The sequence below is a fragment of the Lycium barbarum genome, chromosome 12 (genome assembly GCF_019175385.1).
Source record: "Lycium barbarum isolate Lr01 chromosome 12, ASM1917538v2, whole genome shotgun sequence".
Lineage (NCBI taxonomy): Eukaryota > Viridiplantae > Streptophyta > Magnoliopsida > Solanales > Solanaceae > Lycium > Lycium barbarum.
The window spans coordinates 78,648,858-78,676,602 of NC_083348.1; the positions used below are offsets into that span (position 1 = coordinate 78,648,858).

The 27,745-nt window shown below is 36.9% G+C and overlaps 2 protein-coding genes across 5 annotated transcripts; one reads left to right on the forward strand and one right to left on the reverse strand.

Annotated features, from left to right (window-relative positions):
* The first annotated feature begins 1,470 nt into the window (after positions 1 to 1,470).
* On the forward strand, positions 1,471 to 16,028 carry LOC132623877 (pre-mRNA-processing factor 39-2). Of its 3 annotated transcripts, XM_060338687.1 has the most exons (13): positions 1,471 to 1,714; positions 2,590 to 2,684; positions 4,420 to 4,649; positions 5,326 to 5,493; positions 6,646 to 7,006; positions 7,085 to 7,228; positions 8,076 to 8,228; positions 8,304 to 8,420; positions 10,007 to 10,087; positions 10,656 to 10,805; positions 11,762 to 13,744; positions 14,663 to 14,888; positions 15,431 to 16,028. In XM_060338687.1, exons 1-12 carry the CDS (start codon positions 1,486 to 1,488, stop codon positions 14,879 to 14,881), a joined length of 3,930 nt encoding a protein of 1,309 aa, XP_060194670.1. In that variant the 5' UTR covers positions 1,471 to 1,485; the 3' UTR covers positions 14,882 to 14,888; positions 15,431 to 16,028. The 3 variants fall into 3 exon arrangements, 2 of the variants coding, with proteins under 2 accessions (XP_060194670.1, XP_060194669.1); XR_009576460.1 differs by lacking the exon at positions 15,431 to 16,028 and having other exon boundaries at positions 11,762 to 14,588; positions 14,663 to 14,799; XM_060338686.1 differs by lacking the exon at positions 15,431 to 16,028 and having other exon boundaries at positions 14,663 to 15,224.
* A 5,094-nt stretch (positions 16,029 to 21,122) lies between these two features.
* Positions 21,123 to 27,745, reverse strand: LOC132623878 (uncharacterized). 2 transcript variants are annotated; one of them, XM_060338690.1, is made up of 7 exons: positions 27,606 to 27,745; positions 25,485 to 25,748; positions 25,177 to 25,304; positions 23,807 to 23,909; positions 23,004 to 23,522; positions 22,372 to 22,709; positions 21,123 to 21,641 (listed from the first exon to the last, which is right to left on the reverse strand). In XM_060338690.1, exons 2-7 carry the CDS (start codon positions 25,651 to 25,653, stop codon positions 21,483 to 21,485), a joined length of 1,416 nt encoding a protein of 471 aa, XP_060194673.1. In that variant the 5' UTR covers positions 25,654 to 25,748; positions 27,606 to 27,745; the 3' UTR covers positions 21,123 to 21,482. The 2 variants fall into 2 exon arrangements, with proteins under 2 accessions (XP_060194673.1, XP_060194672.1); XM_060338689.1 differs by lacking the exon at positions 27,606 to 27,745 and adding an exon at positions 27,411 to 27,556.

A 27,745-nucleotide genomic window follows, 5' to 3' on the forward strand; every position in this document is an offset into this window, starting at 1 on the left:
ATTATATATATACATATGTACTCATGCTCATGTTCATGCCCAAGTTTTCAGTTTCAGTTCTTATCATGTTATTTCATGTCCTATATTATTTCTTTCAGTTGCTTTACATATCAGTACATTCAATGTGCTGACGTCTCCTTTTATTACCCGGGGGCCTGCATTTCACGATGCAGGTATTGATATACAGGACGACGCATCTGCTTAGTAGGACAACATTCATATCAGCTTATTGGTGAGCCCCATCTCATTCGGGGTTTAGTTAACTTTTGTTTATGATTAATTATGCATCTAAGGTATGCTTGGGGCCTTATCCCAGTAAGTATGTTTTCCAGTCAGATTCATGATATAGGTTTCATAGACTAGACAAGTCAGTTATGTCATGTCAGACATTTCGGAGTCGTATAGCCATTTTGGCTCATTCATGTTATTTCCGCACTCATGTTTAAACAAGTATTTTTATTAAGTATTATGACTTACTACGTTTTATAAAGGCTCATCATGCATTCACGTTATATTTCCGCTCATGTATGCCTCATGATAGTTCAGCAAGCCATGTGGTTCGCTCGGTCACATGCAGTCAGCCACCGAGTGCCGTGTTACGTCCAGACCATAGTTCGGGGCGTGACAGAAACTATCTATTTGCTGCTTGTGAATTCACCTTGAGACTATGGAACAGGCTACTCACTTGGCTGCTGGGTCGACCACTGAGAGTGCAAACTTGGGATCAACACTACCAATGGGTTCTCAAGAATATCAAAGGGAAATCTAGAGCTGCTCAAGTATTCAAACTGATAGATGCTGAGTGTAACATAAATTACGGATGGAAAAGAACCTCAGAATATTTAAACATTCAACCAACAACATGGAGAAAATTGCCAAAGAAATTGCTTTTGTTTGTAATGTTAGATCCCCTGTTAGAATTAGTTGTAGGTTACAACCGTTAGTTTTCTGAGTTATGGTCAAGTTGCATCTTGGCAGTTAGTAATCTGGGTTGATATTGTAGATAGTTGGTTGTGTTAACTAGGCTATGGTGCTTGCACTATCAATTTTGGTATCAATAAAGTTATTAGTTACCAAAGTTTGAGTTAAATCTAACAATCGAAAATTGTTCCCACCATCTTTTATTTCCGCTATACTTGCTTTTGATTTGCGTGATAATTGAGAAGACATTTAAAAAAAAAAAAAATTACTGACATTATAAGTCTAAAATATCAAATTTAGAGTTGATTTAAATTAATTTAAATAAAAATGTGACAAATTCCCAGAATATCAACCAGAAATATTAAAAAGATTATGACGATTTGTATCGATTTGTATCATCAAAATTATCATAACTTGCTTTTAAAGCAAATCTCACACAATATCATAACAACTCATTAAAATTTTGCTTCAAATTCTACAACTCGCTAAAATTTTGGCTTCAAATTCTATAATTACTATCGCATAATTTATTTTTAATTTTAACTACAAATAAAAATTGAAAAGATGGCACTCAAAGACCTTAGTTGTCAAATCACCAAAGACAAAAGTACTTTTAGGCCAAGAAACAAAGAAAGGACATACTTGTTTCAGGCCATTTTTTGCCCTTTCCAGTTTCCACCTGCCGGAGACGCTACACACACACAAAGTGCACTTATTGGTGGCTTCCAACAGACTTCTCCAGCTATGGAGCTACACAATCACAATGCTCCTGATGGACCTCATCTTGTTCAAGGTTTATACTTCTTAACTTTCTTTAAATTTCCACTAAAGAATAATTTTTTTTCATTTGATAACCAAGAAATGGTGTGTGTTAGTTTGTCCAACCCCAACGATCACAAACTGATTGAAATGTGGGCTCCCCTTAAATACCAGGCAAGGTTGAACTCCTCAAGTACACCTTAACCCACATCCCTATTGCATCTTTAGGGGTACTCTTTCTGTCTAAAAAGATTGTCTTAGTTTGACTTGACACGAAGTTTAAGAAATAAAGTAGAACTTTTGAGATGTGCGGTCCAAAACAAACCTTAGATATTTGTGTGGCTGTTAAATTGTTTCTAAATATAGAAATGTATCAGTCTTTTTGGGATAAACTAATAAGGAAAGTAAGATAATCTTTTTGAGACGGAGAAAGTAGTATTTTCTTTTTGTTGGTAGTAATTTTTTTTTTTTTTTTGGGATTTAGGAATGATCATCTTAATGAAAATAACTTTACCTAGCTGAAAACCTGTAATTTTGTAGGAACTAGTGTTACTAGAATCTTGCTCATGCTTCTAGTGAAATTCCGTTCGAATATGAACAGATATATGATAAAGGAACTTCTTTTTTTTTCCTAAACAAAAATTAAACTTGTTAGATAATGTTCATGCTAACTAAAATAGATATAACTAGCACACATGTGTGATATAGTTGATGATAAGATGATTTATGTGTAATTTTTCATTGTATATGTGCATACAATTTGAATCTTTCTTCTGATAAGCAGCCACTAATGCTTGCCTTAGGGTAGGTAGTCTACGTTATTTAGTCATGCAAAATGTGCTATTTTTCTATTTCATGTTTTGGTATTGCTTGATACTGAAGACAGAATCGCTGTTTCCTTTATTGAAGTTCATAATGAAAGACTTAAGGATATGATTTCTGGAGGCTCAGAAGACCTTGATTCCTGGAACTCACTGATATCAGAGATTGAGAAAACCTACCCTGTAAGTCCAAATTCACGTGGCTTCATATGGGTCAAATTTAATATCATGCTTGATATAGGACATAGCTTTATATTGGCCTTTTGTTTATCATGTTGTATTGAACTTTACTAATTTGCATGTTTGTATAAGAACGACAGTAATGGGGTTCCCTTGTCATAAAAAAAAAAAAACGACAGTAATCCAAGTCCAAAAAGCATAACAACATTCTTGTTCTTCGATTTGTTTGCTGCCATGGTCAATGTTTTAGTGGGTTTTGCTCTTCTGTGGTCATCAATTTGGGATGATTCTACGACAGAAACTAAGTACGAGAATGCCTGCACTAGCATGGACTCTGTTAAGAAAAATAAGCCTTAGTGATTATGACGAGCATTTTCCCAACACCTACAATATGTTGAGAGATGTTGAACCCAAGGATCGGAGGCACATGGAAGTACACTAAACTTCAACCTTCAATTGAATCAAAAGCCCAGAAAGTTAAACTGTGCATGTCAACATCTCGTAGACATGCTACATTGTTGGAATAGAAGATGACTACAAAAGGCGACAGAAAGTTGTGGAACACTATACCAATGGCTATATGGTGGACTGTATGGAAGGAAATAAATAAAAGATATTTTCAAAACAAAGAGGAAAATATTTGTACCTTAAAGCATAGATGTTTAGCTCTATTAACTTTTTGGCATATAACTGAAAATAGATAGGATGATTAATTGCCTTAGTTACAATAAAAATTGATTAATTTCCTTAATTCTTTTCGCGTCCAGCTAGTGTACTTAGACACATTTTGCTGGGGTTGTACTATTCCTCCATTGCACTCTATTGGTAGTATTCTCTAATAAAAATATCGTTGCGTGTAATTATAAAGAATAAATTTAAAGCTCAAATGGAAAGGCAAATCAGTATAGTAAACTTCAACTCTCAATTGAATCAAAGGCCCAAAAGGTAAAGATGGAGTAGAAGGAGATTGAACCCGATTGCTTTTTTTTTTTTTTTTTTTGAAATTGAACCCGATTACTTAGAAATTGATCACAAAGCAAGGTGTATCAACTTCGTCTTTATGAACCTAATCTAGTAAGGTGAAAGAATGCTACAAGGATCCAATCTTAGGTAGCAAAGTAGAGTTCTTCAGGAAGCCTTTCTCGATGTGACATGCTACAAAATGGCACTTCTCTGATTTCAGCACGGTCACGCTGGCTGCTGCCTTCTTGTCATGCAGTTATGTGCCAGACTTGCTTTGTACATTTTCCTGAAATAGCCATAACTTTGTATATGAGTCCAAATGAATAATGTTTGAATCCTTGGAAACTATATGTCAAGAGCTACATTTTTCTTTTATAAATTACTTTACCTTATCAAAGAAGGGAATACAGTTTTCTTTCACGAGTCATGTCCAAATTCCCCATAGATCGAGAGCTGTGCATCTTGCAGGAACTGCTCTCTTGTAACTGTTTCTGCTTCTATTAGGAGCAGGTGTAATCAATAGTAACTGTTTTCCTGTTCTAGATTGGCAAAAAGTTCGGGTAGATGAAATCTTTTAGGGGCAGCCACCTGACATGGAAGATATGCATCTAGATCTGTTGATGATATAAGAACAAACAAGCTACAGAAGCCCTTTCTAGTTTCTATCTCATTAGTCAAGCACGCGACATGCAATTTTACATGATTCTTCTCATTCTTCTATTTTTGCCTGTGTTTTCAATGGCAATACAAGTAATTTCTGTTCCAATTACTGCAGGATGATAGAAATACGATTTGTTTGGCTTTTGACTCCTTTTTGTCTAAATTTCCACTGTGCCACTGGAATTGGAAAAGATACGCTTATCACGAGGCACGGCTATGTAATGCTGAAAAAGCTGTTGAAATCTTTGAGCGAGCTGTGGAATCAACACCATTTTCTGTTGGTCTGTGGGTTGACTATTGTACCTTTGCTATGAGTTCGTTCGAGGATCCATTTGATATTCGTAGGTAAATCCTTGGAAATTATACTTCTGTAAGTTTCTTGAAAAGGAGACCAGACGTACCACCTGCCACGTTAGTCTTCAACTATAATGATGAAAATGTTAACATCTGAGACATATTTTTAAGCAAAAAAACAATGAAACAGTGGAATTCACTACTGAAGTAGCTATAGGAGAACATCATTGCATCACATTCAATTAGATCAGCTAAGTCTCAATCCCAAACTAGTTGGTTCCGCTATATGAGTAATCTGTATCCATTTGAGAGGGTTCATCCCAGTTAACTATTTCTATAACCTGCCGTAGCTGGAGTCCTTTATATGAGTCCGTAACCATCTATGCTTTGCACATAGATAGAAGTAGCATCCCTAGTATCAAAAAAACATAGACAGAAGTAGCATCCCTGCATAAGTCTTCCTATACTGAACTGCAATATCATGGAGGATTGGTTGACTCAGCTATTTATAGAACATAACTAGACCTAGTTTCTTTTTCTTTTTACCTGTTCATGTTCCACCTTTTATTTTATATAAAGTGAAAACCTTTTTGTGTTGCAACAATATGCTTACACTTTTGAAATTGATTTATAGCTTCTGAAAATTCAAATGTAAGTTATGCTCATGTTTAATGAGATCATAAATAGCAATCCCTATAATCAGTGTATTCTTTTAAACTTTTGACAGGTTATTTACCAAAGGAATCTCCCTTGTTGGGAAGGACTACTTCTGTCATGTCTTATGGGACAAGTACATGTCCTTTGAGTTCTCTCAGGAGAAGTGGGGTTCCCTTGCTCTAGTTTATGTACAGGCTCTATGCTTTCCCACAAAGAAGTTGCATAAGTACTACGAGAAGTACGTCTTGCTTTACTTTCTCCATTCGAACATCGCGTATTTGTCTTAGTTTCAGCTTCTATTTTGAATTAACTTTTATTCTTTCCTGGTAATTCCCTCTCAGCAGTGCTGCTCTAACAATGAGTAAATTTCAAAGAAGAATGTTTGCTCTTGATAGTATTGGATGCATATCATGCTGAAATAAAATTAATATAAAGTGTTTGATTAATCATTAATGAAAGTTTATTTACTTGATAAAAAAGATAAAGTGTTTGATTAAAAATATTTATTATAAAGTGCTCAAATTCATTACCTCATACTTTTGGGGCACTAGAGTACCTAAAATTACTGGTAAGAGCCTGTTTGGATGGGCTTATGCCTATAAGCTGCAAACAGCTTATAAGCTAAAAAAAATAAGTTGGGGTAGTCTAACTTATTTTTTTTGGCTTATAAGCTGCTTTAGATAAGCTAAGTCAAATGGGCCCAATTATTTTTTAAGCTTATTTTAAGCACAAAATGACTTTAAGCTGGTCAGCCAAACACTCAAAAAAGCTAAAAACAGCTTATAAGCCAATCCAAACAGGCTCTAAGTCATGTTTGAATGCTGAAAATTGATTTCATATAAATACTACACTGCTCTTGATGTGCTGATTGTGAGACTATATGTTTGATACTTTCTATTGCTGAGAGCCTAAGGTTCTTCATTATCTATGCTCAGAGAGTACCAAGTAGGTCATATTACTTTATTTTATTAAGCTTCCAACAATGAAAGTCTTGTCCCTTTCTGGCTATGGTAGAATTTCAGGTGCTAAATGGATTGGATTACTCCAAAAGAGTATCTGTATGACTAAAAGGTCAATATGCTCTGTGCTGATAAAGAGTATGTGCTAAGAAAGTTATTTAGATATGTGGTGAGGCAATTTTTGTACCTGGATTGCCCATATCTGCTAATTCTTATCAACCAGTGTCTAAGTAGGCATTTTGAATTTTTCCATTATTTCCTGATTCGTTCTTTTCACAACACCCCTTTAGGACAGTAATACATGGTTTCCTATTATGAATAAAATCTATTTTCTGAAAAATGGATAAACAGTTGTTGTATCTTATCTGTCAGATTCAAAGCATATCATTCGTGAATCCTAAAAATTTATATGCCTTATTATAATTATCCAGTTTTAAGAAGCTTGTAACCAATTTAGAAGAGGAGATTCTACATCTCAGTGATGACAGCCGTGATGTACAACTAAAAGAGCTATCCAGTGCAACAGCTGTGTTATTGAATAAAGAAATTGTTCAAGTTGTTAAGGACCTCCAGGATCCTAGTGATGATTCAGTCAGGTTGAAAGCACTATATAAGTACAGATACTGTGGAGATCAGCTGTACCAGAAAGCTTGTCAACTAGAGGAAAAAATTAAAAGTTTTGAATCAAACATCCAGAGGCGATATTTCCAGGCAACTCCTCTTGACAACGATGAGCTGAAGAACTGGCATGATTATCTCGACTTCATCGAAAAACAAGACGATTTTGATTGGGTATGCTTTAGTGTTCTCTGAAGATATCGGGGATTCCTGCTTGATTTTGCTCCAAAATAGTAAACTATTCTGCTACAGGCCCTAAAACTTTATGAGAGGTGCTTGATATCCTGTGCCAACTACCCCGAGTTCTGGATACGTTATGTGGATTTCATGGAGACTAAGGGAGGACGAGAGCTATCGATGTTTGCTTTAGAACGAGCAACAAAAGTTTTCTCAAAGGTAACTTCAAAATACTTCCTGGACAGGCATCGATCGACAATCACTTCAATTTTCACTTGAACTTTGAATCACTTTTCTTTTATTGATTGGTCTATCTTACTGTTATAGCTGGACCTGGTTAAGTGAGTATGAGATTATATCAGTTATAATCTTGAGTGACTACTTCTTTTAAATTTTAAGTTAAGCAATTAACCAACCTCAGATTTGTCCTTTGGATCTGAATTTATCTGCAAATATGCTCACTAGTTACTGTTACACTGCTTCTTGAGCTGGGGGTCTTCCGGAAACAGCCTCTCTACCTCCCAAGGCAGAGGTAAGGTCTTCCTCAGACCCCACTTGTGGGATTACACTGGGTATGTTGTTGTAGTTACTGTTATACTGCATAAGAGCAATTTCTAGCAAGTGCTGGTTATCCCTATTGAGGAACTGGTTTCTGGCCCCTATGAATTCTGGAGACCAATTTTTCCCAGTTAAATTATCAATAACGAAAAGTTCTCACAAAAAGAAAAGGATCAATAACGAAAAGTTTGAACATTCAGAAGACAGAGTATTACAGTGCGTCTCTGATACCATGAAGCACATTATTTTCCTACAGGAAATTTTCTTTCCGAATTTCTGATGGTTGAGTTTGTAAATTATTGTTGCCAGGCTTAGATTCTGCACTGAATTTTCTAGATTTTGCTCGTGAATGAAATTACTTTCTAGAACACTTGTATTTACAAGAGAGAAGTGATAAGTTAAAAGGACTTAGTGTTTCAAAACTAAATCATACAGTTGAGTCTCTGGACACTATATACTATAGTTTTAGTGTCAAGCGAGGACTCTTATCTCTAAGTGCTTCTTGCAGAATGTTCCAGAAATCCATCTTTTTACTGCTAGATATATGGAGCAAATTGGAGATCCAGATGGTGCTCGTGCTTCCTTTCCTCCTATTAATACAGATTGGGACTCCTGTTTCATTCAATATGTTACCAATCGAGCCAATATGGAAAAACGTCTGGTACGTGCTAAGTTACATGAGTGGTGGAACAATAATTATTACTCCTATAAGACATTGGTTCCTGAAAATTGCCAGGGAAATTGCTCAGCTGCTTCTGATATCTACAAAAGAGCAATTAATATGGTAGTGAAGGAGCAGAAATTGCAATGCATTCCGATGCTATACATTGGTTATTATCGTCTAACACACATGGTATGCAATTTACGCTGCAGCTTAAACACATTATTTTGCAATTGTTGGTTAACTGGTTTCTTTTGATGTTTCGCTGGTTGGGGAGGGACTGGGGAGGGGGAGACAGAGAGAGAATTATGGATGCTTTTCTTGACAGATCTCTTTTGATAATCAGTTTTAAGGAGCTTCAATATACTCTAGTGATCCTTAACCTTTAGCATTCATTGAAAGGGAGAAGAAGCTAACCAAAAATGGGTGGGGGAAATGTCTTAACTTTTGAAAGTTCCTAGAGTTTCATTTGAAGGAAAGGAGGATAAAGTTAACTTTTTTCTTATGACCGAGAAATCGTCTAGAGCCAACTCTTTGGGCCAACTGCAACCTTTGAAACTCGGTGATGATGCCCATCCCCTCTACTCTACTCCACTTATATGGTGGACTTAGTTCGCTTGGCGCAGAAAAGAAGGATAAAGTTATTGAACTCTTACTTGACATAAGAGTCAAAAGGAGATGTAAGTGTAGAAAAATGTTGGTATGACGGAAGGTATTTGGCGGTCACACAAAAAGGGGACGACACATAGTGGTATACGTGACGAGGAATAGGGAATAGGAAGGTTAAAGGTGGTGGTGGAGGAGAAAATTGGGGGGGGGGGGGGGGGGGGGGTTAAGAAAAAGAAGTGTTCAATGGATATTAAGGTCATTAGTTGGATGTGAGGAGGATGAATGACCCGAACAAAAATGCCATCATCAAGTTAAGAGAATGGGGGTAGACTTCATTTTCAAGAAACTAAAAATGGAGGCAGCGTTAGATAGTATACCCACTACACCACCAAAATCTGTGACACTCGGTATCTTCTAAAGCGGGCTTAACCTGTCCCGGTTGCCCCGTATCCAGGAGAACAGCTCCTCCTTTTACAAAGCCCACCCCACCCCAGCACTGCCCCCTTGTACCCCTCTTTGGTTTTTTTTTGGGGGGGGGGGGGGGGGTTGCCCCTGCAGTACAGGCTGGCCCAGCCCGTCAGACACCCATATCTATGTACATAATTAAATGTAGAAGTTTATTACATTTATTGAGAGATAGCAGATTGTTGCTCAAATGTAATCACGAGAAAGTATTGTCACTTAATTCTATCTAAGTAAAGGGTGAGTTAGACATGTTTGGTTCAATGAAATTCTACTTCATAAAAAATGAGACATGTTGTGTGGTACAAGTTCCTGTCTTTGTAAACCATTTCATACTGCAGTTAACACAACCTAATTGTAATGCAAAAAATCTCTAAGGTCCTCTGGGGCTTTAAGCACAAATAAAGTGTGGGCTTTAATGAAAAAGTCTCAAATGAAGAAAAATATGATCATAAGCATGAAGAACCAATATATGAACAACAAATTGAAAAAAAAATACGATAAAGTGAAATATCAATTGTTTAGTGTTGCATTATGTTCGTTGGCAAGAAAAAGTATGCCTTAAAGCCTTGATGAAGCGCTCAGCATGTTTTGTGCCTCGCTTCAGGGCTGAAGCGCGCCTCTGACAACACTGATTGTAATAGCTCTTTCTATGGGTCTTGCTTGTTTTCTTGACAGAATCTGATACTGCCTTTCATTGGTGCTAGATCACTGCTAGTCTGGAGGTTGCAAGAGATGTAATAATTGATGGAATAAAGCGTTTCCCTGGTTGCAGACTTCTTTATGAGGTATGTTTTCCTTATCTCTGTTGTGGTAAGAATGCCTTCTTGCAACAAGAATGCCTTTTTTGTTTACAGCCCATCCAAATAATTCCATATTCATATGATATTTCAGTTCTCTAGCACATTAGATTATTAAACAATAATCAACCCCTCTAGTTGCAATCCGCTCTCTTTCCATTTCTAGATGGACCCCCCCCTTTTTTTTTTTCAAAAGATTCTAGATGGACCTCGAAAGTCCATGTGTGGTATTTATTTGAACACCAAAAGCCTCGCAAGACTTCATCAAATGTGGTAACTCCTTTGCCATCTCTGGAAGCATTATTTGTGGGCTGAGGATGTTGTGTGGTGATGATTCCATTGTTAATAATAAAGAACTCTTGTTTGCATCTATGCATCTATATTAAGAAGTCAGAACCACCATATAATAATGGCACACATCTGATAGCTACTACTCTTTTGACTCTTTTGCTTGAAAAGATTAAAATTTGTAAAGATCCTGAATAGCTGTGAGCTATTTTGGCACCACATGAGATTCGTGACGTATACCAAATAATGAATATATTCTGCTCTGCAGGAATTGATAAGATTTGCGATGGCACATGAAGGAACTAAGCAACTGAGCATAGTAGACTCTGTCATAGCTAATGCAATCTCTCCTGTGTCAGATGTATCCCAAGATTTGGATATAAAAGATCGAGAGAGTATTTCTATATTATTTTTGGAGGTTAGATCCCCCGTCTAAATGTTTCAGTTCTACATTGTTTTCTTTTGTTGTTCTCCATTTTGTTAGTGGACGGAAAGTGAGGAGGGGAATTCTCTTATTTTAGTGGAAAAATTGTTCAATATTTTTGTGGCTTCATGTGTGATTATCTTTTGCTGATGCTGCTGGATCCATCCATAATTAATGGAATGGAAATATGAAAGAAATGACTGAGTTCGACATACTCATGAGTCAAGTATCTATTTCATAAGAATTTAACTAGTGGGAACATGTAGGTACAACTAACTACGGTTTGGAAATGAGCTAACCACTGCTGTTCACATTGTAAACTTGATCCAACGATTCACATCTATCAACATGTAATCAAATCTTCCTAACTAGCCGAGGTATAAGGGGATTGTGTCACCACTAACCAAGCCCTAGTCGTACTAAAGTGAATGGGAAAACTTTGAAACAGAGAGATTTTAAAAAGATACACTCAGTAAGCATACATGATAAGTTGATTTTTCTTTTTATGTATTGTGATTTTTTACTTTAGATCTCATCTGAAAGTACAACATGTATGTAGGATGGTCTTAGTTTCAACAATGAGTTTATTGCCAATTGTCATGCAATAATTTAATGTTTCTATACCAACCACTTCCACCTTTAACTAGCCAAAAGTGTGAATACCACCTGCCTACAGGAATAACAACTTTTAATCAAGAACTTAGTTTACTTGAAACTTCTGATTCAGTTTGCTAGGAGATAGGCCAACCCTTGCAAAAACTGACTAGACGTTTACTTGTTTTTCTTCTTTACAATTCCGCACGGTCTTGCACCTACTGAATCTGGCATTAGGTTTCTATAAAGTGAAGTTGCCTTTTTATTATATTTACTAAGTTTTACTATTTTGTGTTTTAGATGTGTAAAATTCACTTTCACCTGTCCCTGATAATTATCATTTATGGTTGCAACAGTTTGTTGATCTTTGTGGTTCTATCTCTGAGATAAGAAAGGCATGGAGTCGTCACATCAAATTGTTTCCTCAGTTCATAAGAACCAATACCTCATCAAAACACATAGGTACTGAGAAGAGTTCACTGAACAGCTTTACTGAACAAAGGAGAAACATTTCCTATGTCTTAGTTAATCAGCCATCAAAAGGACCAAGCTCTGGCCACATGATCCAGCTGTCCAAAGGAGAGCAGGCACAGTTACCGCCGCTTAAAGATGGGAAGCAACCAGATCAGCTTTCTGCAGAGCCGTCTCTAGCTGTGGTCAAGGGAAAAGATGCAACTGGTAAACAAGAACAGATATCTCCCGAAGTGGAAGATTTATCCAGTGGAAATGGCTCTGGGAAAAATGAGTTATCTTTTGACCCTCTTGTTCAATCAAAGGATGATTCCTCAACGCCAATGGAACTAAGTCATGGTCCATCACAGCAGAGGAGAGACGATTTGGCTGGACCAATGGACTTCTCTTATGATTCCATACCGCAACCTGGAGAAGATGTATCCAAGTCTCCTGGGCCAGTTCTGGACTTTAAAGAGCCCTCAAGGCCCCTTTCTGTTTTAGAAGCCTCACAAGAACGTCCAAGTTCAGAAATTATCAATCAAGATCAGGATGTTGAACTTGAACAGCCACCGGTGCCGGTTTCTTTGGAGAATCTTTCCTTAATCTCTGGGGAAAGGGAATCCCAGGATTTGGTCGCCATGCATTCTGATGATCTTAAAGGTGGTGAAGAAATTCCCTCATCAAGCACAGGCAGACCACCAGATCCTGTAAATGATGGAGATGGACCAGCTAGCTGTTCATCTCCAGGTCCTGTTACTGCGGGAAGTTCACAGCAAATATATGATACAGCAGCAGTTCCTGAGAGCGGTAGTTCAAAGGTGTCCAATCAACCGGCAGGATATGATCAGCAACAGCAATCACAACGAGCTGATTCGCAAGAACCGCGCTTGCTTGATTCTCAGGGTGATTCGCAGTTCCAACAGGTCCTGGATAAGGCTCCTGTCCATAGTCAATCGGGTACTTCTCAGGGGAATATCCCGGGTAATGAATGCTGGACATTAAATAATATGCCACAGCAGATCTCCATGTCTGGAAACCATCTCCAGGCGTCTTCCTCGCCTGTTTCTTATTCTCAACCAAGTCCAGCTCATTATTCTGCGCACAATAGCCAGCAAATTGGGCCCAATCCCCATCACGAAGCCTTGAATCAAACATCACAACACATCTCCCTATCAGAAAACCACCCTCAAATGTCTTCCCCACATGCTTCTTTTTCTGAACCTAGTACACCTCAACATTCTGGGCAGAGTAGCCAGCAAATTGGGCCTTCACACCACCAGGAAGCATTGAATCAAACATCACAACACTATTACCAGCAGCAGCATCTTTCGCACGGACAGTATCAACAGCATCAGTTGCAAATGCAACAGCCCTACACTAGTATACAGCAGCAACAGATGCATCCACATCCAAGTCAACTGCTGTATCAGCAGCAGCAGCTTAATCTGCAACAACAACAGCAACAGAGTCAGCAGCAAACACTTCTATTGCAACAGCAACAGTATTTCCAGCAAATTCAGTCTTTACCATATCAACAGCAGCAATATCTTCACCAGCTACAATATTCACAGCAGGCACAGCAACTATGGCAACAGCAATTTCAACAGCAAGCACAACAGATGCAACCACAGGAAGGCCAGCAAACGCAGCAGCAGCTGGAGCAATATCGTCAGTCACAAGAACTTGCATACCAGATGCAACAGCATGGTTATCAACTACTCATGCACCAGTACCAAGTACGTCAACAAGGATGTCAGAGCATGCAACAACAACAACAATGGCAACAACAGGGAAATCTCCAATTACAGCAATACTCTCACCTACAACAGCAGCAATATCATCATCGGGATCAGCAAACGGACGAGGAATACAATCAAACTCATCAGGTTCCTTCCTATAGTTGCTTCTATTATTGTATTGCTATCTAATGATGGTTTTTTTGTCTAAACAAATGGAAGAGGAAAACCATATAGATATTATATAGGATACCTTAGGCTATTTAGAATTTAATCATAAAATATTTAGTCACCTTATGAGCATACGGATTTATTACCTGCCATATTATGTATAGCTCAAGATTGCTGTATAAGGATAACCTTTGTACATTGTTTATCAGGTGAATGAGAAGGTTTTCTATTTTTACATAAATGTGGTTGACACTCATTCCATTACTTAAGTTTGAAAAATACCTCCACAAATTTTAACTGCATGTTCTCTAGAGTGTGTGCACCGCAAGTTAGAAAGGAAGCGAACTACAGTATGAAGTATCTACTGTGAGAGGCCCATGAAGTGAATCATGGCAATTAGGGTTGATTCTAATTTGGCAGGATTAGTTGAAGAAAGAAAAAAGGAGCTCCATGCTAGCTCTTAGAATGAAAGTATTCTCATCTATTTAAGAGATGGAGTTCATATCCCACATCATGACAGTAAATTCACATGATATAGCGATGGTAACAGCAGTTCAGCATCAATAGTTGACAGGGTCTTGATCTCCGCAAAGTATGTCCAAGTACATTAAACTGTGACATTGTTGAGAGCCTTATTTGATCATATACTTGTAACACTAGACTGTGGGGAGCGAAGCGAAGAAAGTGTAAATCCTATTGTCGTTTTAAAATTTGTGACTGCCAAGGGCCTTGTGGAGCAAGTGAAGAGCTGATGGTTTTGCGTCAAGTCTTCTAATTGACTCAAACAGATAATAGTTGCTATCAGTACTCTCTGTGGGTATAGGTATAATAAACTTGTGTGCATGTGATTTTGATACCGTCATCTGGCACTAAAGATTGACTTGTTATAATGCACAGGGTAAACACGTTGCGGTGCAATATTCTTCAGGAACTCCTGCTGCTGAATCAGAATCACCAGAAATTGCAAAGGAACCACATTCGGCAGAAAAATTTAGACGTTCTGTATCCCCTTATAGGCGGCCTCCTGCTCGTGGAATCTCACCTTCTCATAGTACAGCCACATTGGCATCAGAGGCTTCTTCATTTTCGAGGACAAATTCTTCGCGAGATCAGTAAAGTTGTAGTGTGTCCCTGCCTCAGTTACTCTTGCTGAAGAATTGTTTGTAGTAGTAAACTGAGTTCTCTATATCCTTTGAATGTCAAAGTAGAGTCACAAATGGAAGTTGCATAGAAAGGTGTTGACATTGAAAATAGAAGAGGTTGTTACTTCTCTGCGTCTATCATGATTTTTTAAGTTTTGTTCCAGGACCTCAATTGTATCTTCTCAATGGTCTAAACTTACCTCCCTCACTTGGCTAATAATATACGTGTTAAATGAGAGGGCTGGATTATGTTTGGACAGGTTAACGTATGTTCAGCTAATTAAAATGATAATATGATCAAAGTTTGTTTTGAGTCATGATGGGTTTGGTCGCCAATGGATTGAATAGGTCATAATCCAAACTTGTCAAACTAAGTAGTTGTTGGTTACCTTTTTATTATGTCTTAAAATTGACATGCTAAGGTATCGAATAGATTGGTTGGGTGAGATCTAGGCAGGTTGGTGGGCAAAACCTGCCAATGGCAAGGTAAAACTAAACACTGATGGAAAGCTTTGTTAAACAGACTAATAAAGCAGGCATTGGAGGTATTCTCAGAGACAGTGAAGGTGATATTATTATGGCATTTTCTGTTCCTGTAGAATGTGATAGTAACAACTATGCAAAGGCGATGGCTGCAGAATATGGTGTGTGTTGGTGCATACAACATGGTTTCAATAATCTTCTATTGGAATTGGACTCTCAAATCATCACAAACATGCTGCTCAAAAAAGACACTGATAATCTGAAACTTAAGCAGAAGCTAATAAAGTAGCTGATTACTTTGCTAAGTTGGCGTCAACAAGCGGAAGGAGGACCTTGTTTCTTTCTCAAAAGGATCTGCCAAGAGAGGCAAAGGGGCTAATTCAACTTGATAAGTGGCAACTTCCTACCTTTAGAAGAAGATCTGAAAAATGTAATTCTTTGTTAGTTAATCTTTTTGTATAGCATGGAAGGATACTGTTTTGGCTAATCCTTCCTTTAGGTTGCCTTGTCAATCTCTTTTGTAGATTAGAGGCAAGGTTCCATATCCCCCTCTAATCATTGTGAGTTATTCACTTATAATATAACATGGTAGGGGTCAAGCCAAACCCCTCACACCTTAGGCTCACAACTTAATGGTGACGGCTTATATATAAAAAAAAGAATAAAAAAAAAATCTAGGCCGGATAAAATGGTTTAAATCAGGTTCAATCTAGTCAAAATTTAGTTGAGGTAGAGTCACCTTATTTATCCAACTTGAGTTCAGGCGGGTTGCTCAGTCAAAGACTCAAAGTCAGCATTAGCTCATATTGACGCGTTTAGCTTAAGATCAGTGAACTGCATGGACATATTATTCTCATCAAGAAACATAACTAAAGTCAATTTTGAGACGAGAGGTCTTGTACCTAAAATTACTCCATCTATTAGTTTCTATTTTGCATACTATATAGCTAACTTTGGAGTTCACCCACATGAGATTGGCAGGCGAAGGCTTGAGGAGCTAGCAGTCCCTAGAAAGGAAAGACACTGGGACGGTAGATTTACCCGGTAAATACATGTGTTTGTACATACACTTCTATCACTTAATATATATCATTATTACATTAGATCATTTAACCATAATAAGTTACGTTGATTTGAGAAATACCAGATATATGTAAGTAATTACCACATCCACCAGTCAGGCAACTGACTGCACAGTCGAGATTATAGGCATATATGATGTGTAGTGTATTAAAACCCTTGAAACTATTAAGGGAAAAGTTCTAGGGCATTTCTTTATTCACCCTTGTGGCATTCCTATAAATTGACGTACGTTTTAACAGAAGAAAGAGTGTCATACTAAAATTTTAGCGCTTGGTTACATATTTGATTCAACCAGATCGAATAATTGATTTTAAAGAATAACTAAAATTCAAACCCTCAATATGTGCAAACATACAAGGCCTTAGCATGTGCCCTATCCACAGAGGGTGAGACACTCGGCCATTCAGAATGGGCAATTTGCACGATTGGCCTTATTCGGGGGATGGTCTTTAATTTTTTGTCCCTCAAATTGCAAGTCCTTAATTTTTTTCGCATAAAACTCCTAAATTCCGAGTATAAGCTTTTGCCCGAATAAGCCTAATTTTGCTATAAAACTCTATCTTGCGATTCTTTTTTTTTAAACTGAGGCGGGTTCAAACCCCAAACTCGGGATATTAGGCGAAACACAAAAAGTAAAGACCAGCAAATTTGAAGTGTGAAAATCCACGAAAAAAAATGCTCAGATTTGAATTCAAAACGTTCCACATTTAAATGCGAAGATCATAACTTTCCATTTTATTAGACACTTATTCATTGGCGACGACCCATCTAAAAAGACCATTTTCAAAAGTGTTTTCCGTTTACAGGGGGTTGCAGTTTCAAAACCAGAAAACAATTCAACCTGTAAATAGCTTTTCTTTGCCTAGTTAGTAGTTTTTTCCTTGTTCAAATTTCCTATCAAAGATCCTTTTTCCTGTGAACGCATTCATACTTGCTTCCATTCCAATTCCAAATACTAAATTAACCTGTCGCTGTTGCTTGCTTACACAAATCAATTATTCAAAAGCCATAGCATCAACATTTGCATTCTTATAACAAAATGGCAGAGCAAAAACTCGATAGACTTTGGCCGTTATTCTCTCAAGTATTTCCATTTTAGTAGACCCTTGTTAACAAGTAGAAACAAACTAGTATGAAACAAGAATTAATCGGAAGGAAAGTCAATCAAACAGGCCATTGGCCAACAAAGTTCCACCCAGATAACAAGGATAGAGTTCGAGAAGTTAAATGGTGGTTACTTCCAGGGGAAAGGTGGTGGTGTTTATGTGATAATTAGTCAAGTGCACGGTGCACCTTGTTTGGTATGTATCGAGCGCACAAAATATGGACAATTATCACAAGTTACAAGGGGAAGTAATACAACGTGACTATTATATCCAACTCATGTCCACAGTTAACAAACAAAAAGTCCAATTACAGCTGATAAAACTCAATAATCCTCGACATATAAAGGGATGAAAAAGGTAATTTTATGCATACACTTCTCTCATTTAGAAACAAAAAAACGAAGAAGAGTGAAAGAAAAGGTATTCTTTTACAGTTTCCTCGGATGAACAAATACTCTTCATGCCATGAAGTTAAAAAGTGCACCAAAGACATGAAAACAAGGGGACAATAACAGGTGAGATATACTGGACATACTATACAAAAAAGGACAAGATATAGCATTTCTAATTATAGACCCTGCCCTAAGAAAACATCTTAAACAGTTTTGAGTTCATCCTGACACTTCAATGAAAAAGGAAAAAAGAAAATAAGAGAAAACAACCTGACTTTGGAAAAGAAAACCCGACATTGTCAGCAGTAGTTAGTATTTCTCAAAACAAAACAAAAAAAAAAGGGTAGTTAGTTTTTCTCATAATGACCCTGAGAAAACATTAAACAAATCGATACTGCATACCTAAGATTAGTCCACTTGGTGGCCAAAACATTAGTTATCTCCATATGACCTGCAGATAACAGATTCAGATTGGAAAGGGTAACGAAATTTTTACAAGCACAGATATCAATGACAAAAAATACTATGGTAAGCTGGAACATGAGCTACCCAAATGATGCAAACTTCTCAGTATCTGCACAGAGGGTTCGACTGGGACACATCCAACTGAAAAGTCTAATCCCAACCTCTGGATCACCAGAGAAATCAATCTAGAGCTTTTGCAGCTGCCACAACCACCTTGTCACCACCTAGAAAACACCCATTCTTGCAGAAGAACTTGCCTAAGCTATTCAATACCAGAAAATGGAAATAGAACTCTTGTGTCAATATTAAGCATCATGGTCAAAGGAAATAACACGTGGCCTAACTCAAGGAGAAAACTACATACTATCATTTTCAACCTCTCCAGTGGCTTTCACAAAACATAACCAGTCCTAAACCCAGTGCCTATAAGGAATACTCTGAACGCTGTGTTCGGCTCTTGAAGTAGGCCCGACTAAAGTGGGATGGTAGATGACATATATAACCGCCAATGACTAGTCTAAAGGCATAATTGATATCCTCTTCAACCGGATTAAACTGGTTCCTTCAAACATATCTTGGGAGAAGTTGCCTCACATATAAAGTCAATTGCTTAGTCACTACACCAGTAATAATATAAGATATTCCACTCATGTCCAAAGTTCGACGTACGACTCACTAACATAAATTCTCAAAGATTTAGGTCACAGCTAGTCCACTAACATTATTCAATAGATCATACATCCTGAGGCAACCATGTTTAAAGGCTTAATCTTGTTTTGGTTCCCAACCATTAATGTCTTTTTTCTACCATGGTTCCACGCTGGAATTAAGCACTGCAAGAAGTCTCTTATGATGCGATGCAGCTGTAATAGCATATGTGTTGCAAACAAAGAACATCCTACACCAGATTGACTAATATACTGGGAGACAAGACTGATATTGGAAAGAGGTCTTTCTTTGTGGTTATGAAATCATTTTGATCAAAAAGCAAGTCGACAATATCATGAATCGAATGGGCGAGATTATTGAAAGGATGGGAAACAGGGATACCAAGGAACATCCTACAATTATATACCTAACAAACAAATTCACAGAACTACACTCTGACCTACACAATGATGCACTACATCATCCGACATGCTTTCACCGGGCTAAGTTATATTACACTCCTGAAGAGTTCAGTCATTACATGATGCCATAAGCTTGTCAATGACTCATATCCCAGGGAAGGACTATAGATTAATCATGCTATCGGGACACGCATAAAGTCATAAACTCCGAGACAACATCTCACCCAAAAATCCACCCCAAAAAATAACCTCCCTAGTATATTCTAGGTATTCATCATATCAGGTATGAAAACAGTCGCAAAAACTTATCTTTTGAACTATCAATAACCGACGAGCCTTGAAAAGTATAATTCTCTAGTTTTTTTAAGATGTTAAGCAAAATAAATGCAGAAGCATAGCTTACCTAGATTCACTCACATGAATCAAAACCAAAATACTAAGCAACAGCATGATGTTCGAATCACAAGAAACTATTAACCAGGCAAGTAAAATGAGAAAGTTCACAAAATGATCAGGTAAAGTTAACTTGAACAGAATGTTTTAAGCTTTCGATATCATTATACCAAGAAGAAGATTATATCTCTTGAGTTATGTTTACTTTTATCCTCTTAACGTTATTCTTTTTTGGATAAGGTATCATCTTGAGCTTTCTTTTCCTTTTTCTTTTGTTTGGGATCCTTTAGAAGCAGAGGATTTTCCCATCAAGACCGACAGTTATTACACCATGCAAGAAGTTACAGAAAGAAATTAACCTGTTCGAAGATGGAATGACATGGCCCTTGAACATACATCCAGTCTCTACTTTGGTACAATTTACATTTAGCCGTCACTCTAATGCTGTTCAGCAGGTATGAGCGACCAAGAAAGGGCCGTCAATCTAATGCTTTTCAGCAGGTATCAGCAACCAAGAAAGGCAATCTACCAGTATTCAAAGCATTCTGGTGACACAGCTCTAATTAGCCCTTAGTAGTATGAACTGCTAAAATTGGGCTCCCTTTGGTAAATAACTGGTGGAACTATACCACTATTATTTTTAACTCCAAAGCAATCAATTCTCTGGGTGAAATGTTAGCCAGAACCTCTAACATTTTAACTGATCAATTTCTTAACTTAATGACTATAACTTCAGACAACTGTTCTCTTTTCCTAATAAATTTTAGGCAGTTAATCTTACAAGTGGAATCTTTCATGCAAAATGATTAGGTAGCAACCTACCTTTATCCCCCCCAAAAACAAAACAAAAAAAAGATTAGGTAGTAACCTCCAGACCTAAGGCTCTATACATAGGCTTTGAGATGAGTTTGATGGATTCGACTATGTTTAGCTCATATAATAACTAATGTTCTGAAATAAAAAAGCGTGAAACAACCTGTACAAGTCTACATGAAGAAACAAGCAAGTGCTTTTCACGTCCATGCTATTCTATTTTTTACTTCTCAAAGTTGGTAGTCTTTAAAGCATCATCTGATCATAATCCAAATAGCTTCTAAACCTATTTCTACACTTGACCTCATGTTTTTGGCCAATTAGTACTTGATTGGAAGCTTATGTTTTTGCAAAATTGACAAATGTGCATTAGCTGTACTATGAACAGGTAATTTAATCAAACAGACAGCTTTATGTTATAATAACGAAACTAGAAATCACAAAATTTATTTCACAATAGATCAATTCATATACAAGAGCTCGTATAAAACTAGGCAAATATAACTGTACATTTCACACAAGGAGAACCTCTTGCAACTATATGCAACAACAAATTAGATAAGCAATGGACTGAACAGGGTGGAAACAAGAAAGGAATGCGCACAAAAAGCTGACTCAACCAGAAGAGGGCTAGTAATCTTATTGCACACCCAATTATATCAAGGCTCAATGAGGATAGAACAAGGAGCATGTAAATGAAGGATAATCCCGTTTAAATGAGAAGAGAGGAGGGATTGCTAGAGGAACTACTAGGAAGAAACAAGGGCCTCTTATTCCTTGTTACCAAATTTCTTAGCAATGACAGGTCGGACATCATCAGCATCAGCCAGTGTCTCTAGGAATGGAAGTAAAGAAATTAGTGCAGAGTCTGAAGGGTCATCAAACCAACTCTTAATAGGAATTCCATTATTCACTTGCAATCTGAAAACCTGAAATCAAGATGGGAAATTAATATTCAGTTACATAAAACAATAGCCTTATTTCATGCTCAATTAAGCAGTCTGCTATTCTTATCTTGTTGTTCGTGTCTCTTAAAGTTTTTCTCCAATTTCCAACTAAGCACATCAAACTTAAAAAAGACTCACAAACATCTAGACTCTATTATTTAACAGACAATTTTGAATCTTCTTCATATAGAGAACTAAAGTAGCACAGTGAAATACCTGACAAAGGTGCTGCATCTATTTTACAAATTGCGCAAGAATTTTAGTGACTTAATCTCACTGCTCCACTCCCCCTTACCACCCAAAACCAAATGAAAAAAGAAACAAAAAAAAAAAGAAAAAAAAAAGAGGAGGAATCTACTACTACATCAGCAGCAGCACATCGAGATCTGTGTCCATCTGTCTCCCCAACAGGATAAGCATATAAAACAACTGCTACTACACCTCACTCCCGAGATTGGGATGGCTATATGAGTCCTCACTGACCATGTTTCTCCATTTATGATCTTCTCAGGCCAACATTATAAAAAATAAAAAATAAAAGTAGACGTTTTCTATATTTTTACTAGCTTAAGAAACTCTAATGGACTAAAAGACTCCTCGAAAGCACAGAACCTAAAGCAAACGTATTAAAATGACTAAAGCATACTCCCAGCTAAGACAATAAGCGTATAATAATCGGTTCATCATCAAATACAAGATGCAAGTAGATTACCTGTGGAGAATTATCTACAATTACAACTTTTGCCAGATCAACACCTAATACCGTTAAATCCTTAGTATAACTTCCATCAGAGAAGATGCATGATTCACGATACGCGCGCCTTGTAATAAGCATTCCATTTGGATCCAGAATATCCAGCAGTTGCTTCGCATATATGCTCTGACTAGCGGTAAAAATTACAATTTCAAACATCTCTGCAACCCTCTCCAAGAATGTGTGAAGGTGAGGCCTTTGCTTCACATAGACAACGTGTTCTTTCATGTTGAAGAAAACCGGAAATGTGAAGTCTGCATCATCACAGTGCTCCAGTGTAGAATGAACAAGTGTCTCTGAAGACATGGAATGAATACACAAGATATTAAATCATCTTGTGGAAATCATGTCATACTCTGTAAAATATTATATTTACTGAAAGTAAAATTGCATCACAATCCAGCAACTAGAGCTATATACGTGTTATACACGAATGTACCAGGGTACTCCTAGCCGTAAAAAGAATCTTAGTAACTGACCCTCAGGTATACCAAAGATTGTTTTTTAAGCAAAGATACACATTGGATCATTAAATTGCAGCACGACTATAATGATAAATAAAATTGGAATATGCGAGTAGTGAATCTCACCATCTAGGTCAAGTACTAGGGTGATCGATTTGCTTCTTTGTGATTCTTTTGGCAAAAAATTCGGCCTCTCTAATATGTCTGGCAAATTTCTTATGAAAACATGTGGGTCAAAGCATTCTGCTTGATCAGATTCTAAATATGTGAAAACATCAGATTGTTCAGATGATCTGAGCTGGTGGATCGCCATGTATAAGCTCGAATCATCTGACTGAACGGCAGTTTCTCCAGATGTTCTGCAATCTTGACTATAGCTAGCTGCTGCAGTGTCTTCAAGAAAAGGCAACAGCAAGTATTCCTCATCAACATTAGTAAAGATATTTGGCTCTTCACACTTGTAATCAGACAAGAATCTGTCAGTCAAACTGTCATCATAGATGGTTTCTCCCTCGACCGCCAAACAAGAAACAATCATATCAGAGATGTAAAAATCTGAAACATTGCATGTCTGATGTTCACACGAACTTCTGCTGCTATCACTATCTTCAGTCTCCAATTGGGGTACATAAAAATCATTGCTTGCTGTAAGCAACCAAAAATACGAGAAGTTAATGTAACAATGATCATTTTTTTTGCAAGAATTAGAAGAGAGAGAGAGTATGTTTCTCAGCTCTTATCGTCTATGGCCCGAGGGGGTTTTGGTTGTTCGATAACATCCTTTTCAAGATCAGGAGAAATAAAGCAAAATAAGATTTAAGGGTGCATTGTTGGTTTGCCTAACATCTTTTTCAGGACGAACAGAAGAAGAAAAGACATATTATAAATTTCACAATCGATAAAAGAATCCAACAGAAATAGAGGCATACCTCCATCACTGGGTATATCCGACTCACTCTGCGCACCAGCAGGGTTCAGACTAGGTGAAAAGATGGTCACTGAACTTGAGTTGCAGGTTACTACTGTAGACTCCTGCAGTGATTTCAAAAGATGATAGGACAGTACCAACATCAAAAATCAAATTGTCTACTTTTGGCATGCAGGCACAAGTATGGCATAGAAAGCTAAAATGTAAAATTGACAGGAGCTGGGAGCACAATCCTAGTGTGTACAAGCCCTATATTATATGAATTAATAAAGTAATAACGTGTGAATTATATTATGTGAATTATCTATTTCATTCTAGCTGCTTTTACAGCACTCAACAACTACTAAGCCTCAATCTCAAGCTAGTTAGGGTCGGCTTTTATTGTACTCAACTTGTGCATTATTCTTTTTCTTGAGGAAAAAAAATGCACCAGTTGAGTACAGCAAAAGCAGCTAGAAACAAATGGATAATAAAGGAAAATGCACAAGATAAAGCATGAAACACAGTAGTCTATAGATTGAGGAGTCTTTCAATGACCTTTATTTTCTGGGTAAGGAAGGCTGCCAATGTGTCCAACACTTTGGCACTAGATACTGAAATCTCAGGTTAAATTATTTGTATTAGGTGTTTAACAAGCATTATGTACTTTTGATATAAATTATTATATTTTAGCCAGAAGACTTGACCGTAATGCCTGTCATGCCACGGGTATGATTTCTATTTATTGGGATATATCTGTGCTCTCATTACAGCGGCCTTTGCATTGGGATCTTGTTCCGACCCACTCACTCTTTGCAGAATGAAATTTGTTTTACCAAAATTTCCCAAATCAAGTTTATCCAATTATGAAATCTATGTTTAAAGATTCTTATATATCTGTAACGTACACTACCTGTTCAAGAAATATTTTTTCTTAACATATATGTGTTGTTTGAGAAAACAGATTAATGTCAAATATCAACATGAAGATTACTAGATTTGACCCTCATAAAACAAAGCAAGTCATTTTCGAGACAGGGAATACATTCATATTTTTCCTGAGCTCGTGTCTCAGCCCTCTCACATATTGCTAACTTCACACAGCCACTACAGAAGAGATATGGCGAGAGCAGACAGCTTAACTTTGGTTCCTTGGTTGCTCCTAGAATTTCTATCTTCAGTTTCTGTCTCCATATGTCTATGCAAAACATATTTTTGAACATTATATGATTATTATCAGCAACCAGAAGACGCGCAATATGTGTATATGTGGAAGAATCCTTACCCACTGGACACCAGATAGTTGAAAGAGATGAATAAATAAATTAAGACTACTGTACACGAAACTTAAAACGTCAGCTACTGATAGTTAACACTCCAGACCGTGTTTACCATTGTATCAAGGTTTGCAGAATCAGTCACAGGTTGCTGTTGCTTTTCAAGCAGTTCATCAACCAAATCATTAGCATGATCTCCATTTCTTCCGACTTGGTGTGGACATACTTTGTGATAGATAGGAACTGCAAGAAATAAAGCAATTGATGAATCATGTGCAGTGCGAAGAAATGGCAATGTCAGCGTAGTGCAGAGACTTCCATTGTGAAACTTGTGGGTGAGGAGAAGAGAATAATTCTCACACCATCACAATAACAACAAAAGAATTGTTATTCTTAACAACCATAAGACAGAACCAAACCTACCATCATGAGTATTGTGAATCAGATCTGCAACTTCCTCTGCATTCTGCACACTTCTGGTTCTAGAGAGAGAACTCTTGGATATGACACTTGAATTTGGACAGACATGGAGACCATTTTTTTCTTTCGAACTGGATGTGGCTAGCTTTGTCTTCATTTTTAGTGATGGCATTTGATTCGTATGTGGGATATCTGGCACAATCTTGATTTGAAAGCATCAGTAGGGATTCAAAACCCCTTCAGACAAATAGTATCAGCCACAAGAGACTGTTGTCAAAGAAAATTGAAAAGGCTTTAGAATTCATAGCTATGCCTAAAGGTTAGCATATAGAATAAGTAGAATATATAGAACAATTTTTGTAGTCATCAACTGAATGCAGTGAAATAATCAACAGAAATCACACTCAAAATGAACTCTAAGAAACCAAAAACCAAAATCACTTTGATATAAAGGAAAAGAGAAAACTCCTGCTATCATAAACCACACCTAAAACTCGATTATTGGGAAACAAAAATCAATAACATCTTTACGGATACTTTTCTGCACTGAATAACTCTCTCCCCTACCCAAGCATGAATAACAACCTTTTTAAACATAATTTACTAATGTTGAACCACCAAGTTTTACCAAAAATTAAAAAGGTGGTGAAATCACGCCTTCTAATCAGTTTTCTGTAATGGATGATAAGACCACTTTTTTTGTTTACTCTTTTTATTTGGGGGTTTCCACATAATCATCAAGATTGGACCTGCCAACAGAAAAGACCCAATTCACATAAAACATAAACCTTCTTCTACACAGGCTTGACGGAGTTAAGTTGTTTTGAGGGAATCTTTTAGTCCCAATCAATCAACAATGCCTCGACTGGATAAACTACTTGTTTCACATAATTCTTCTAGTCATCATTTTTCCTCTTTACTTCCTACATTACTATTTACTCCACAAACCTGATTATCGGTTGATATCTGCCAATAAAAGCTAAAACATTAAAAAAATTGAAAGAAAAATGAAAGCTTTTTCCCATGAAAAAACAAAGATAAGATGCTACATCTGCCCACCTTCAAAGTTAACCCCGTAAAGACCCATTTTTTAATCAGAACCCTGTAAAGACGGATTACAACAGTGAAAAATCTTTTTCCTTTGACTTTTCCTCCCCAGCTAATATAAACCCAAACTTTCCATCAAATTAACCTAATTCTGACCTATCAAGAAACCCATAAACCACCCATATACTCCAAAAAACCATCTTTAGTTAAGATCTACATGAACACAAGCTCATTTTCAGAATTTAAAAGTAAAAATTAAACTTCTACCCAAATTTAAAAAATATATATGAACCAGTAAGCTAATTTTATACCGCACAGGAATATTCCATATGTCCACAATATTTCCATAAGGTGACTTCAAATCAAAATTATATTCGTATATTAAAAAAAAAATGAAAAATTACCAGTAATGAAGTTCTTATATACCCATTAACAAAACCTAAAAAATTGACAACAATAGAAAACCCAAAACCCCCAAAAGATCACAAAGTGAACAATCAACTTTCATCAATTCAATCAAGTTAGCACACACTGTACAACACATAATCCAACAATCAAAACCCCAAATAATCAACAGATCACAAACCCTAGAATTTCAACCATACCTCAAAATTCAAAGTCCAAAACAGCTCAAATTACCAACTTTAACAACATCACAAATTTAATTTATTTATTTTTTTAAATGAAACTTTACTAGTAATGAAGCTCCATATATCCATAAACAAAGTCTAAAAAATTGACAACAAAAGAAAACCCAAAACCCCAAAATAATTCAAAGTAAACCCAAAAGATGACAAAGTCAACTTCAATCAATTTTCACCAATTCAATCAAGTAACCACACACAATCAACAGATCACAAACCCTAGAATTTCAACCAATACCTCAAAATTCAAAGCTCAAAACAACTCAAAAATTTCCAACTTTAAACAAAAAAAAACTTGAACAAGAAGATGAATAGTAGTACTATATATATAGAAACAGTGAAAGGGTGATTTTCAGACAAGTAGACAAGAGAGATGACATGTATAGATACAAATTTTCTATATGTATAGGTCGGTCTATATTATTAGTATTACCTGGTAAGAGACACCAAGCGCTCTCTCTCTAAACGCGCGTTTTTCTCTCTCTGTGGCACCTTTCTATTGCTTATATAGAAAGAGTAGATATGAAGGAAGGGCTTTTATTCTCTACGGTTGACGCTAGTGAAGTGTCAAAT